The sequence below is a fragment of the Dendropsophus ebraccatus genome, chromosome 4, assembly GCF_027789765.1.
Source record: "Dendropsophus ebraccatus isolate aDenEbr1 chromosome 4, aDenEbr1.pat, whole genome shotgun sequence".
NCBI lineage: Eukaryota > Metazoa > Chordata > Amphibia > Anura > Hylidae > Dendropsophus > Dendropsophus ebraccatus.
Window position 1 is genome coordinate 43,381,743 of NC_091457.1, and position 15,156 is coordinate 43,396,898.

General features: G+C 42.7%; 1 protein-coding gene across 6 annotated transcripts in view; it reads left to right on the forward strand.

The window, feature by feature from the left end:
• The window catches only part of SYT7 (synaptotagmin 7), a 289,629-nt gene extending 275,230 nt beyond the window's left edge, over nt 1–14,399 (forward strand). For all 6 annotated transcript variants that reach the window (XM_069965682.1, XM_069965683.1, XM_069965687.1 and 3 more), the window contains 3 exons: nt 5,383–5,497; nt 10,973–11,172; nt 12,808–14,399. In XM_069965682.1, coding sequence (XP_069821783.1) covers nt 5,383–5,497; nt 10,973–11,172; nt 12,808–12,912 — 420 coding nt within the window. In that variant the 3' untranslated portion in view covers nt 12,913–14,399. The remainder of the gene's footprint in view (nt 1–5,382; nt 5,498–10,972; nt 11,173–12,807) is intronic.
• Nucleotides 14,400–15,156: the final 757 nt, after the last annotated feature.

A 15,156-nucleotide genomic window follows, 5' to 3' on the forward strand; every position in this document is an offset into this window, starting at 1 on the left:
ATTGCAATGTACAGACGGGATGTGCACATTATTCACAGAGGCACACAGTGTTTTACATAGAAGAGGATTGAGGGCAGACAAATGTCTGTGAAGTCCTGAGGCAAAATAGTGGCTTGGCTGAAACTAAGAATATAGGATGCAGTGCTGCCAGTATTCTACCCGAAAATATTACCTATAATGTGCAGAAATAAGAGAAGTAAGTCTGCCTCTTTGTGCAGAATACCAAGTACCCAAATCACAATATGATAGAGTACCTAAATGCCACATCTGCTTACACAACCCACTGTAGAGGAAAGCTGAAGTGGTGCAAGTCCCTTTAAGACTGGGTGATAGACAGAAGTATCAGGGAAGCTGAATTCTATAATACAGCCTCAGGCTATGTTCACACACAGTGAATTAAAATCAATCAGTAAAATAGGTGTGCTACATTAAAGTCTATGGAAAATTGTCAGTCTGTTCATACACTGTAAAAAGGAAATATTTTTTTACAGTGTGTTCACAGTTGGCTGATTCTCTTAAGACTTTAAAGCGAATGTACCATCAGGTACATTTACTTTAAGAGTAGCATATTAATAGAATGGCGGCAGCGCAGGAAAGCCAGTTCTGTGGTCCTTTTTGAACCGGCCCGTTTCCCACTCACAGCGACGGTCTATTACTGGGCACCGGCCCGGGCTGAAACACTGGAGGTAGGCCAGCCAGCCCCCAGTGGGAAGAAACCCCCGCCCCTCTGTGACACAGCTCCATTAGAATTAATGGAGACTGGCGCTGGCTTCCCCGCAGCAGTGCCATTCTATTGATACGCTACACTTAAATCAACTCTGTACCCACAATTTGACACCCCCAAACCGCTTGTACATTCAGATAGCTGCTTTTAATCCAAGATCTGTCCTGAGGTCCGTTTGGCAGGTGATGCAGGTATTGTCCTAAAAAACAACTTTTAAACTTGTAGCCCTGTGCCCAACGGCCGGGGTTTAGATTGTGTATGCATTAGGCTGGCACAACCTCTCTGTCCCTCCTCCCGACCCTCCTAATCATTAGGAATGCCCCAGGCAGATTTTCTACTATTCATCAGTTGTGTCAGCCCGGCACATGGGCTGGATCGTTAAGGCACCTATGCAATGTTCAGACAGGAGAAAATGTTCCAGTGGCATTCCTAATGATAAGGAGGGTTGGGAGAAGGGACGGAGGGGTGGTGCAAATATAGGGCACAGACACTGTAAGCCACAGCCTTTTGACCCAGGGCTGCAGGTTTAAAAGATGGTTTTTAGGACAATAACTGCATCACCTGCCGAACGGACCCCAGGACAGATCTTGGATTAAAGCAGCTATCCGAAGGTACAAGCGGTTTGGGGGGGTCAGATTGTGGGTACAGAATTGCTTTGAGGTACATTTGTTTTAATGTAGTGCACTATTAGATTTAAAATACTGCTATGTTTTGTACCTATTTTACTGTTGTATCTTACCGTGTCTGCAATTCACATTACACTGCTGACACTGTTAGATAGCTGTTAGCTCAAGGAAACTCATGGGGCCATATTCATCAATTCTGCGGCAGGTAAATACTTGAAAATAATCACAGAGAGGGTGCTCTGAGCAAAGATGTGCATTTATTTTTAAGTATTAGCCTGGCTCACCTAAAGGGCAGGCGGGGGAGGGGGAAGGCAAGGCAGAGAGGAGGTGTGGCTTCATCCTGCTTCTGATTTATTATGATTTATGCCCACTAGCTGGAGTAAATCATGCTGAAAATCTACCAATGCTCCGGAGCAGCCTTAGATTTTTGGGGCCCGCTTCAGGCTGGCCAGATTTACCAAGAGCCTTAGAAAATCTGGCACAGTGGAAATTGTTACTTTTCCCCCTTGGTGTCTTTCATATATTTGCACTTCCAGAAAATAGAACATTCCTTTTATTCTTCAGTGCAAAGTGTTAGAGAGGCTTTCCCAAGTTCTCCAAGCTGGTTTGCGAAATAATCTGTGACTTTTCCCTGACAAACACCCTGTGTGGTGACCAGGTATAAATCATGGCAAAACATCTACACCAGCCCAGAACTAGTATAGATTCCTGAGACTGCCGCATGACAATGGGTAAGGTAAGGGTAAGACATTGGGTAAGGCATGATAAATCCCCCCCCCCCCTCCCCTTCCATAGTGAGTACCTTAAGAAAGATGCATGAATACTTAAGAAACAAAGGGCATGTGCACCTATACTACCAGTAAATATACTATAGGTGGCATGTAACCAATATGGGTAATAACTAGAGATGAGCGAACCTCGAGCATGCTCCAGTCCATCCGAACCCGAACGTTCGGCATTTGATTAGCGGTGGCTGCTGAAGATGGATAAAGCCCTAAGGCTATGTGGAAATCATGGATATAGTCATTGGATGTATCCATGTTTTCCAGACAACCTTAGAGCTTTATCCAACTTCAGCAGCCCCAGCTAATCAAATACTGAACATTCAGGTTCGGATCGACTCGAACCCGAACCCGGTTCGCTCATCTCAATATGGCTTTGATTTGCCAACTTGTCAAGACTCCTGGATGTGCTTAGTTATGTATTGTAACAGGGAATGGAGTTTTACCACTTTGTAACTGGGCAGATTTGCAATTCATGAATCTCAGACTGATGTATGAAAACCCCTTTAAGTGCTCTAATGGCAGGAAAAAAACAAAGCAATTGTCATTTTAGGGAAAATCAGCAAGAAAAAACTGTTATAACTATGTAACAGCTGAATAGAATTTTTAAGAGTAAGAGTCCAAGACTTTTCACTGATGAATTTATTTTTTTATTTTAGGGACAAATGTTATTTAAATAAAATAAAAAACAGTTTTATCTAAAGCAGGAGTTTTTTTCTTACATTGTTTATGTAATATCCATATGAAAAAAAATCTGTCAAGAAAAATAACTTTTCAAGTCATCAAGGCAGCGGGTCTCACTGCTGAGACCTGCTGTGATCTGGAGATATAGCCGGGGAAGAGAGCACGGCAGCAGTGTGATCCACTCCCCCGCCAGCCACTAATTCTGACAATGCAGTCTTATAGATTCAGAATGCAGTCTTTTAGATTGTCGGAATTGTCTGTTACAGAAATACGGGCAGGGAGTGGATGGCGCTGCTGCCACACTCTCTCCACAGCTATATCTAGGGCCGTGTTAACAGCTGCTGCTGCCCTGGGCACTAGATGGGAAGACGCCCATCTTGGGGAGTATGGCTTCGGCCACATGCATATCTCTACATGTAGAGACATTGTCTGAATTGCATTAATTTCCACATGGAATCAATGGTCAGAGCAGTCTGCATATCGTCTAAAGGAATTCTCACCACAGGATTGGTAGATTGGTAGGTAATAGCTCCAGGCATCACAGCCATAACAGACCTGAACAACACCGCCACACCAGACCTGACCATACCTCCCCCTCAAAAAGACACCAGATTTACTGGTAAGTCTGAACGGGAAGTGTGAGACTAAAAAAAAAAAAAGTTGCTTTTTTTCCCCCTGCTCCCTGGTGCTGCCCCCCTGCAAGCTGCTGCCCTAGGCACTGGACCATGGGTGCCTAGTGGTAAATATGGCCCTGACTATATCTCCTAACAGCAGGTCTCAGCAGTAAGTCCCGCTGTAATCAATAACCTTTTACATGGCAGGTACTCTTTAAGTTTTCCTGTTTTTATAAAAGCCACTAAAGAACACACAAAAGGCTAATATGTCGCTTTACTGTACAATTCATTGTTCACCTTTGCTGTGCAGACTGGAATAGTGTCATCAGAGTCATCTCATCATTAGTGTGCAAAGGATTAAATGACAAATAAGAATTTTATTGTACTAGTAGTATTAAAGAGGCCTAGGTAGTACAGGCTGGCAACACAGATCTTTGAATGCAGCTTTTATAATTGTCAGTGGCCTTTGAAGGAGAGATTTTACTGACTTCTTAGAGACTATATTAGCCTATTGACACTTCTCTGGGCAAAATACAGTACTTAAAGGAGTATTCCCATCTGAGCTTGGTATCCCCCATCCCTAGGGGTCAGACCACGCTTTAAGGTAAATCCTCCAATGATGCTACACTCGTCCCCCTGACGTTTGCTTACTTAATTACTTTCCAGAAGCTGATTACTTTCCAGGTATTCTGCATAAATACTTGGCCATTGAAGCTAGTCTCAAGCTAGTCCATGGGCCAACTGAGACGAGCGCTATTAGCGCTCGTTTGCTCCTCGTTCCCTGCTCGCTGCCGCCACTATTCCACGCGGCAGCAGCGAGCTGGTGAATCCAGGAGGGGCCGTGGAGAGGTGCGGGCAGATCGTCCGGGCAGCCCATAGCATACAGCAGCAGTCTGCTGCTGCCGCTCCTATTCCATGGAGCAACGGCAGCAGATCGTTGCTGTATGAGTCGTTTGTCTTTCAACAGGTTTGAAAGACAAACGACGCAACAATCAGCCGACATGAACGATTTCGGCTGATCGTTGCCTTCTATTCCACGGGACGATTTTCATCCGTAACGGCTGATAATCTTTCTGTGGAATAGGGCCTTCAGCCTTAGGAGTCATATGCTGTACTAGCTGTAATCTATGTTAAGGTATCTGATTATACCAGTTACACGCCACAGAACATAATCAGTCCTGGAAGGTAAACAAAGCTGTGACCTCTGTGGCCAATGATTGGTTGCAGCAATCTTGTGCTCACCATGTGACACACCAATGCTTTTGAAAAGTAAACAAAGATCCCAACAAGATCAAAGAAGATAAATTGAGCAGAATGATGTATCACTTACATTGTTTTGTACAGCTGACTCAAAGATACACTCCTGAGTAACAAGAACTCCATTATGAGCGTGTGCTCAGTAGTCTTTGATATTCATGAGCACAAGCTCTTTCTGTCCACCGGCCACTGATTGTCAGTCATCTATCTATTCTGTGTATAGGCAAACAGCTGTCAATCAGCAGCTGGAGGGTGGAGAGAGTGATGTAACACAAAGCCTATTTTCCTGCATATTAGGGGAAGGGTTGAACTGAATAAGTCATACATCATTTTGTTCAGCATTTCTAATTTATGCTGCCCTTATTTATTGAAGCATCAACCTATATTCCATATAAATCCATCAGAAATTCCTTTAAAAAGAACTTGTCATCTTTTTCATGCAGCCTGAACCATGATTTATTGGGACAGTCCCCATTGGTTTCTCTCCACCCCACTAGTCTTGATTGATATATTACTCCCTGTTTAGTTATAGGGGCAGAAAGAAGCCACTTGGGACCTACCCAATGACATTTATTTCTTTGGTACATTACAAACTATTTGTCCTTCAAACGTCTGTCAATCACATTCATCTAAGGCAAAATTAACGCTGATGACAATTCTCTTCTTGCTGATTTCATGTTGTATGTATATTGCAGGGAAGCCGAGGTGAATTGCTGCTGTCGCTCTGTTATAACCCCTCAGCAAACTCAATCATTGTCAACATCATCAAAGCTCGGAATTTAAAAGCCATGGATATCGGGGGCACTTCAGGTCTGTACAAACCTCAAACAAAACCCTTTTCACATTTGCTTTTATACAGATTTTTCAAAAAGCCTATTATTATCAAGGACAAGGAACATACCTCCTATATAATCAACCAGCCCTCCCATACCCAGAGCTAGAGTGGTAGAACAGAACAGTACTGACATGGAACATAATAGCCAACAACTCTACTGGTTTGTACTGTGCATTAATATTAGCAAATCTTGGCAGAAAGTTCACAGTTTATAAAAAAAAAAAAAGTACAATAGATGTATGGAATGTATTTATGAAAGATTAGTCATATTCAAAAAATGTAAGGTTTCTTAAAGGGCCAGTAAACCTAAAGTCTGGAGAAATGCAAGATAAAGTAGTGGATAATAAAGTAATATATTGTACAATTTAGATTCCCTTTAATTGTTTGGCGACCACCCATATATGACAGGGAGAGCGCGGTGACCAGACGCGGAGCCATCCAGTTGACTACCTGCTGCGTCTCTCCCTGCTGTACACGGGGGGAATTAAACTTAATTTTCTCGCGTATAAAGCTGCTGCTGCAGCCGCGGCCAGTACGGAAGCTGCACAAGAGCTTTATTCTGAGCTCCAGAGAACCAAATCAGCCCAACTGGGCTAATTAGTTCCCTTTAAGTCTTCTTATGGGCACAGTTAAAAAGTAAAAACAAAAGTTTAAAAGGGGCCAACATGGCACATGCACTTCAATGGGTTGTTCGGCAGCCTGCCTTTTTTATTATATTTCTGCTGGTGCATATAAAACAATAAACATGTTATCCTTGGTGTCCTTCTCTGGTGTCACCAGTGTCCCCCGCTGACCGCGGAGGCTCCCCTTCAAAGACAAACTTGTCTCGGGAGAGACAGCTTGCTCAGTCAATTACTGGGCGCTGGGCTGTCCTGTCTCAGTCAGTGATTAGCTGAGCAGGCTGTCGCTCCCAAAATGATTTTGTTTCAAAAGTGGAGGCCCTGCAGTTTAAGGGGGATACCAGCGACACCAAAGGGGGACACCAAGGATAACATATTTATTGTTTTTTATGCACCAGCAGCAATATATTAAAAAATACTGACCCCCTGGCATCCCCTTTAATGGCGAAGAGAGTCTCAGTTCAACATGTCAAAGCCAATGACATTTTGTGTTTTCTACACAGTGTTTAGCTGTGTGAGGTCTATATCCAGAATACCACCGTAATACAGCATAGAGTTACCCAAATGTCTATGGGTGGTGCATTGGATCTATATCATCCCAGGAGAGGTTTTGTTGTTGGTCTGGTGCTTAACTCAGATGAGGGGTGGAAAGCTTTGGAGGGCAATAATGCACCTGGGGCTGGCTGGGCAAAAATTGGCCTCCCTCGCTCCCCTTTTAAAGTGTCGGTACTGAGGTTGGGGGGGGCAAACCAATTGCGTGGACATTTGGGAATTAGATTAATGCTAAGGAGGCCTTGTTCAACTTTTCCCTCTCTGATGAAGATATGCCCTATCCTTCTCTCCCCCAACTCTCTGATGTCGGGGTAGAATGAGGAGCCACCGTACACATCAGTAGGTCAACTGGTCACTTCAAAATCCTGTGCATATGCTATAAATCTCTACTTCTTCAAGATTATGCGCAGACAAGGCGATGGCTATTAATGGATAAGCTGAAGGCAGCTAACAGAGCAATAGACGCATATACATTTTCATGTAATATCTTACATTTACCTCCCATTGGGAATGCATTAGCTTCCCCAATACAATTTAGTGTAAAATTTTACTTATAAATGTAGTAGACTGTGAAAACAGGAGATTCACAACGCCTACTTGTTACTTGCACATGGGAAGCTGCATTTTATGCCTCATAAGTCAGTGAGGTAAACCTCAATCCTAAATGTAATTCCCCTATTGCTTTATTGGTTTATCCAAGATGAACCTGAAAACCCATTAAAACTTTAGATGCAGTGTAGATGTGATCCATCATAATTGTGCAGATTATATTTAGTAGCAGCTGTTTCATCTAATACAGGAGCTTTGGCAGCCATTTTTGTTTTCTCTGTGTAACTGTGTCACAGCATTAGGCCTTATGCATACACGCATACTACCGTTCTCTACACCCCATAGAGATGTGTGGGGCACTACTGTATCTCATTATGATTAAAATTTCACGTGAAATGCCTCCAGGGGAGAATACATAATACAGTGCTGTAGGAAGCACCATATGGTGGCTCATAGAGTGCCTATGGCCAGTGCTGGCTCCAGGCTTTTGCAAGCCCTTGGGCAACATAACCACAGCTGGCACAATCACTTGAGACCCCACTTACATACACAAACACACATTACTGACACACGCTTACTGACACCCACACTTACTGACTCAGATTACTGAAGAACACTCTTACTGACACACATTACTGACTTGACTGACACACATGACTGATTGACTGACACACATTACTGACTGACACACACTGACACACATTACTGACTTGACTGACACACATGACTGATTGACTGACTTACTGACTGACTGAGGAACACATACTAACACATTACTGACAAAGACATTACTAACTGACACACACTTTCTGACTTGACTGTCACACATGACTGACTGACTGATTGACTGACTGACACATGACTGACTGACTGACTGACTAACTGACACACATTACTGACTGACACATGATACATACACACAGCACTTACAGCTCAGTCTTCTCCCACTTCCTCTCTGTCCACACTGTAAGGTTGAGGACCTGCGGGTAGTGTGATCAGGTCCTTCATCCTTTTCTCTCACTGTTCAAGTCCTGATCCTTTCTCCTGTCTTCTGATGTTCAGCACTCACCCTGCACTACAGTAAGGGGGCTGTACATCAGAGTTCTGGGCCCCTCCCCCTATCTGGGCCCCTAGAGGCGCTGTAGGCCCTGGCACTTGCCCGGGTAAGCCCTGTGCTGACGCCGGCCCTGCCTAAGGCTACATAGTAAAAGGCTACAAGGACTCAAAAAAGCCTTTATGCCAATGAGGTTTTAACCTAATTTGAAATGTGATCTCTATCAGGGCCAGCCTAAGAGGGGGCAAACAGGGCATTTACCCAGGGGCCCCATTCCCAATCGGGCATCCTTCATCTGCTATGATGCATGAAAGTTGGGGAGCTGGGGCACTCCTAGGGCAGCCTTTATGAGTAAAACTAGCTGCAACTAGCTGGTGGCAAGGTCCGCTGCTAGTTATACTATAAACGGTGTAATTAAGGCTTAGAAAAACATGCCTAGTTTCTTCCAGAAACAGCACCACTCTCGTCCTCAGTTTGGTTGTAGTTTACAGCTCACATCTATTGAAGTAAATGGAGAAGACTGTAACAGCACACACACACCTAGGGAAGGTTTTTTCTAATCCCTAATAACCCCTTTTATACTTATATAATCTCTATGAGTACTTCTATGTGTTACTACACATGTATAATATTTGGTTATTTCAAGTAATGCTGCCCTCAGGCTGCCATCTGTGACTATGTTATGGCGCAATATTTGAACACTTGAAGCCCCACTTTTAAATTCTGCCCAGGGCCAGACAGCCTGAAATTGTCCCTAATGTCTGCTGACACTGTGTGGCCCCATATGGTGTCTCTGTGAAGCACTGTATTATGTGGTAAAGCAATGCTTCTTGTGGAGAATGCCCTGATAATATGACATGTGATAGAAGTTAGAACCAAAGCTGAAAGAAAAGCATATGGATGTTAGTTTTCTCTAGAACTGTATGCTGTCACACAGGAGACTTTTTAAAGGGCTTCTTGATTTGCTACCTCTATTTTATTAAATACTTCTGCTGCCAAATGCCGCCTGTGCCAGCATTATCCTGGACTAAGAGCAACGTGTCATTGCAGTCACCATATGGAACAAATTGGTAATATTAAATCTACAGGGCTTACATGCCAGATTTGTCTATAGCGTCTAATGAATGCATCTAATACATTAGGAACTTGGCTCCGCTCACAAAATGTGTACTTTGTGTAGGTGACACCCTTAAAGGAAATGTTTCATCAGAAAATAACTTATTGTTTAAACCAAGTTTTTATGATAAATGTATATTTTGAGAATCTGTGATTTTTTTTTTTGTAATTTTCCATGTTACTGTCTATATAATAATAATAATAATAATAATAATAATAATAATAATAATAATAATAATACTGAAATCTTGCAGTTTGCATTTTGGCCACTAAGCCTTATAATAAGATCTGATTTTTATTATGGTAAAAAAATTTTCTTTTTTTTTTTTTGGAGCATGATATGTCCTGACCTGAAGATCATTGTTGTACACCTGGTAGGGACGTCTGTGATCCAGGTTGCAATATGACTGTGCTTGTAATCCAAATCTTAAACCAAAACAAATTTTCCCATAAGAAATCATTGAAATGCAGACAATTGTTTCCACACCCCAAAAATAATGATTTATTATTCCGAATAAAATGTCAAACAAATGAAACAAACATTTAGAAGCTGGATATGTCATATTATAGGTTACTGTACAGTATAGCATTCAGCATGTGGTGTATAATGTATAGTAAGTGCATAAGAATAAAAAAAAAGTGCGGGCAGATTATAGCAGTAGTGTGGATAGCTGAGTGTAAGTGCAGGCAGTTTATAGCAGGAATGGAGAGGATAGGAAACACAAGGGATGACAGAGACTGCAGCAAGGAATCAGCAGGGTATAGGGTGAGCACAGTATAGCAGCACTTTCTGTCTGAGGAGAGAGGTGTTATAGCTGTGAAGAGATTAAGTCCACAGTCCTGTCCCCTGATGCAAGCCCCAGCCTGAAGTGGATCTGCTATGATTCGGAAGGTGAGGGAGATTTCCTGGGTCAGAGTACAGTGCTGTAGACCATGCTATGCAGACCATCTGGCTGTGCCCAGTAATAAAAAAAAATCTAAGAGGCACATCCTCTTAAAAAATGGCCCAGTATGGTCAGAAGCAAGTTCATTCATACCATCCAGACAGAGTCTGCATCAAGAAGGAAGTCTATAGCTTAGCTTGGCTGTATCCCTTCCCTATAGATAATGTGAACAATGGCAGGGCTCCACCCTTCCATAAATAACACAATGTGCTATACCGATCTGTTAAAATAGGGAAGTGGTGATATGATCCCACATTGGGCCATAATAATAATAATAATCATTTTTATTTATATAGCGCCAACCGATTCCGCAGCACTTTACAATTCTGGGGCCATATTTTTGATATGGGGCCCTTGTATTTGTTGACAAACAATTCCAGACCCATGAGTGTGGAAGATTAGTCTTTTCTTCATTGATCATCAGACATTAAAGTGGATCCATATTTGTACATGTCATCACCAGGAGCAAATCCAGCGCATTTCTACTGCACTCAAGCAGTCTTAATCATGCCTTTTCTATGTTTGCCTCTTATGGTAAAGAGAATAGATTGGTGAAACAGAACAAAAAATGATGTGAAAATCTATTATTGATTATGTCCCTTTTATTCTCCCCAGACCCTTATGTTAAAGTTTGGCTCATGTATAAAGATAAGAGGGTTGAGAAGAAGAAAACAGTGGTCATGAAGCGGTGTTTAAATCCTATTTTTAATGAATCTTTCATCTTCGATATTCCCACCGAGAAACTTAGGGAGACGACTATCATCATTACTGTCATGGACAAAGACAAGCTTAGTCGTAATGATGTAATTGGCAAGGTAAGTGCGATGGGAGCCATTGCTCTAAAGAAGTATTAAGATCCCCTGCTCTTCTTCTAATTAGAGGTACCCAAATATAACGATAGAAGAGGGAATAGTAGGTGCAAGAAGTTTTTGAGATTTGCATTGTAAAGCATGTTGGTTCATTGCACAAGATGGACATCGCCTCGCAGGGACACTCCAGATAGAACATCATGACAGTGAAGGGTGAGCAATAACAATGAAACTTTTAGTAGACTAACTATTAATCACTTCCCAAGGCAGAAGTAGTTGTCACTTCTTACATGGAGTATTTTTGTACCCATTTTCATTATAAGTAATTGGCCTGAAAGGACCCGGGTCTGAATATAAAATGTCTTTAAGGGATTTATATAGGAGAGTGGGGGATTGTAAAGGAATACATGGCAAGGCAAGTGAAGGGATTTGCATTACACAATGACAGATGAGGAGGGTAACCGCAGCATTTTGCTTGGATTGGAGAGAAGACAGATGTGTTAATTGGATGCCAAATATGAGGGAGCTGTGAGTGGATTAGCATTAGGAAGAGATATATTAAAAATGGGAAAACTGAAGTCTGTAGTGGAATATTAAGAAGGACAAGAAAGAAATTAACATGCGGCTGTGTCTTTCAGTTTTGTGGTCAGAAAAGTAGAAGGGACTGTGAATAATCTATTACAATACTTAACCCCCTCCTGACGCACAGTAAATTAACGTCGCTGCAGCCTATGCCCAAAGCTGCAGCAATGTTAATTTACCATGCAGGATGACACAAGCACAGAAGCTGTGACGGTGTCATCCACGGCGGGTCCAGGCAGGCAGTGATAGGCGGGACCCGCTGCAACTGTCAGCGCCGGAGCCATACTGACAGTTAACCCTATAGATACTGTGGTCGGCACGAGCTTCAGACAGAGAATTTTCTCTCTGTAGAGGTAACCATCGGGGCTCTGTGCTGTTACAAGCTTGTAACAGCGGCAGGGGACAGAGGAGAGGGGGCAGAGCTAGGGACTTCAGCTTATGGGATCATTGTGATCCCATAAGCCAAAGTCCAAAACAACATGGGCATTGAGGAATCAATGATCCATGGTCGTGAAAAGGTTAAGGCCATTTAACAGTTTGTGAGGGTGCCTTCACACCTACTGGATCCGCAGAGGATTTTATGCTGCGGATTCGCAGCGACATCCGCTGCGGATCCAGTCCCATTAATCCCTATAAGCACATACTCGCAGCGGGATTGAAATCCCACTGTGAGTATGTGCGTTAACCCCCTGCCGTCCGCTGCTCGGCGACACAGCTGCATGGCAGACTCCCGGCTCCAGTCCCGCTCAGCCAATCAGTGCATGGCAGCGCTGATTGGCTGAGCGGGACCAGAGTCGGGAGCCTGACATGCAGCCACGTCGCCAAGCAGGTAATGTATGCTCTCAGTGGCGGGCTGCGGGGCTATGGGAGACAGGGGTTTAACGCACATACTCACAGTGGGATGTCAATTGATAGCTCTATTACAGCTTTTTCGGAAACATACAAGAGTCCCATCTCTTGACCAGCAAAGCCTAGTCAAGTACTACAAAAACTTTAGATTGTATGTTAAATATGCAAGAAAATATTAGTATCCTCTAACTGTTGGCCATCTCTCTGCAGATCTACCTGTCTTGGAAGAGTGGTCCTGGAGAGGTGAAGCACTGGAAAGACATGATTTCTCATCCAAGAACAGCTGTAGCACAATGGCACCAACTCAAGGCCTGAGCTTATGGCTTTTTCTGCACTCTGTGATCTCCTGCAGTCTTCGGTTACCTCCAACCAAACCAATGCATTGGCCACGCTCTTACCGTCTGCACAAACACAGCCTGCAGGCTTGTATAAGGAATCGCCAGCTTGGAACTTTAGGCAACAGGATGGCCCTGGGCCAACCTGTGCCGTCTGCAGCATCTCCACAAGGATTGTGCTCTAAAACTCTCCTTATATTTGTTATACCAGACACAGCTGCAGTTCTCCTTCTGGCCTCATAAGGAGCGGCACTACTATCCCAACACAGTGTTACAGAGACGCTGAGAAGGGCAGGGCGGGAACGTCCCGCGGGAAACCTCTCTCTGGGTGGCCAAGCCTGCAAACTTTCCAAGGCTTCTACAAATACATTTTAGCCACAAGAGCACAATGGTGCCCATAAGGTGGTTAGCAATGTAACAACTCACTTTTTGTAGTGGTGCGAAGGTGCGATGAACCCAAGAATTCTTTTCAGGGTTCGTATTTCTTTATAGAAAGCAGAGATAAAGGCAATACCTGTGTTATTGCGTCTTAGACACCTCTTCATGTACCGTTTGATGGAACATGGAGGTAGATTTAGGGTGGATTCTGCTCCACAGGCTCTTTACTGTATGTATGTGGTTGTCAGTGTCCAATGTGCGTACAGCAATGTGTGATTGTGCGTATGTTTGTATGTGTGCGTGTTCTGTTTCTCAAAGCTCACCCCCTTTCCTTCTATCTTCCCTTTCGCAGGCTGGGATGACGCTTTGGTGCACCTGCGTATCTTCGTACCGTGATTCTTTATAGCTTTCTTTGATTGTTGCCTCCTTTTTTTATTTTGGATTCCGTTTTTCACTAAATAGGTTATTTTTCAGAGTTTGGCTAAAAAAAATGAAAAAAAAAAATGTTTTTTTAACAAAAAAAGTCACCAACAATGTTGTGTTGAGGGGGGGGGGAAGTTCTGATCTGAAGTTTTTATTGTCTAGAATTCATAGAAATCATTGCTATTGGGTAGCCACATTTTGCTGCCATTGAGGTCCGCAGTGCATTGGTTCCAGCCCTCGCTGGCAGCAGGAAGTTTATTGTTAGAGCCAAAGAGGGTGCTACCCCGTGATGAAACATGGAGCTCAGTATTCCCAGCCTCCTGGAAGGAAGGATAATTCTCTGGTCCTGTCCCCTTTTCTCCTGGTGATAATGTGGTGTAACCTGTGTGTATCAGGATCCCCTTGCCTTTGGAGCATCACCAGCCATTTTGTCTTCCAGGACGAGGCCTAGGAGTTCCCCCAGGGTCACTTGTTCTCTAGCCTCCAGAGTCCCATGTATAAAGTCAAAACTGAGTTGTAAGTATGACATACTGAATATGGTGTCTGTGTGGAAACAAGGGGGAAAAAACATTGTACCCGTTAAAAGTGAATTCTTCTCACTAGTTTAATTGGATTAATCTGAACTAAGATGAAATAAATGCTGTAAAATCTGAACACAAGATACAATTGATGTTGAGCGTTCATAAAACCTAATAATAGTTGTTCACGTCAAGCTTATGATGCCAATAATAATACACAAATCATTATAATTGTTTGGTATCCAACCGGCATCCAACAAGCAACATTGGCCAAAATTGTTGCAGCCTATCATGATAACAAGTAACACAGTTCTTTTTACGTGTTCTTAGAAAAAATAATGCTTGCAAGTTTGTGAACCATTTAGAGATTTCTGACATAATCTGCCAAAAATGGGGTCAGATTTTTAAGGTGTTCATAAAATCAAAAAATATATAAAATCTGGTTCATTTTCATTTATTTATTTGCTAGCAAATGTAAAGGAGGCCTGCAAGTGTATATGGGAAACACAGCAATAAAGGGAATAAATAATAACACCATATAGTGCTCCAGAAAATAAAAACAGAACATAAAAAAACATGAGAGCACACACATAACCATAATTAATACATACTGAAAATGACACATTTTTGAATCAGGTCTTTATTTTTAAAACATTTTTCTAATTTTCTATTTCTATTATTATAAAACAATTCAAAAATCTTGTACTTTTCATTCTGGACCCTAGGCCTAAGCTTCATTTAAAGGAGAACTCTAGGCCACAACAAAAAAAACAAAGCAAAACAAAAATAAAGTATGTATACTTGTATACCCATCCCCATGCCTCTGTAGTGCTGCCTTTCTGTAGCGCTGCCACCAAACTTAATTTCCTCCCGGCTTCCTTGTATGTCACAACCCCGGGGAGCAC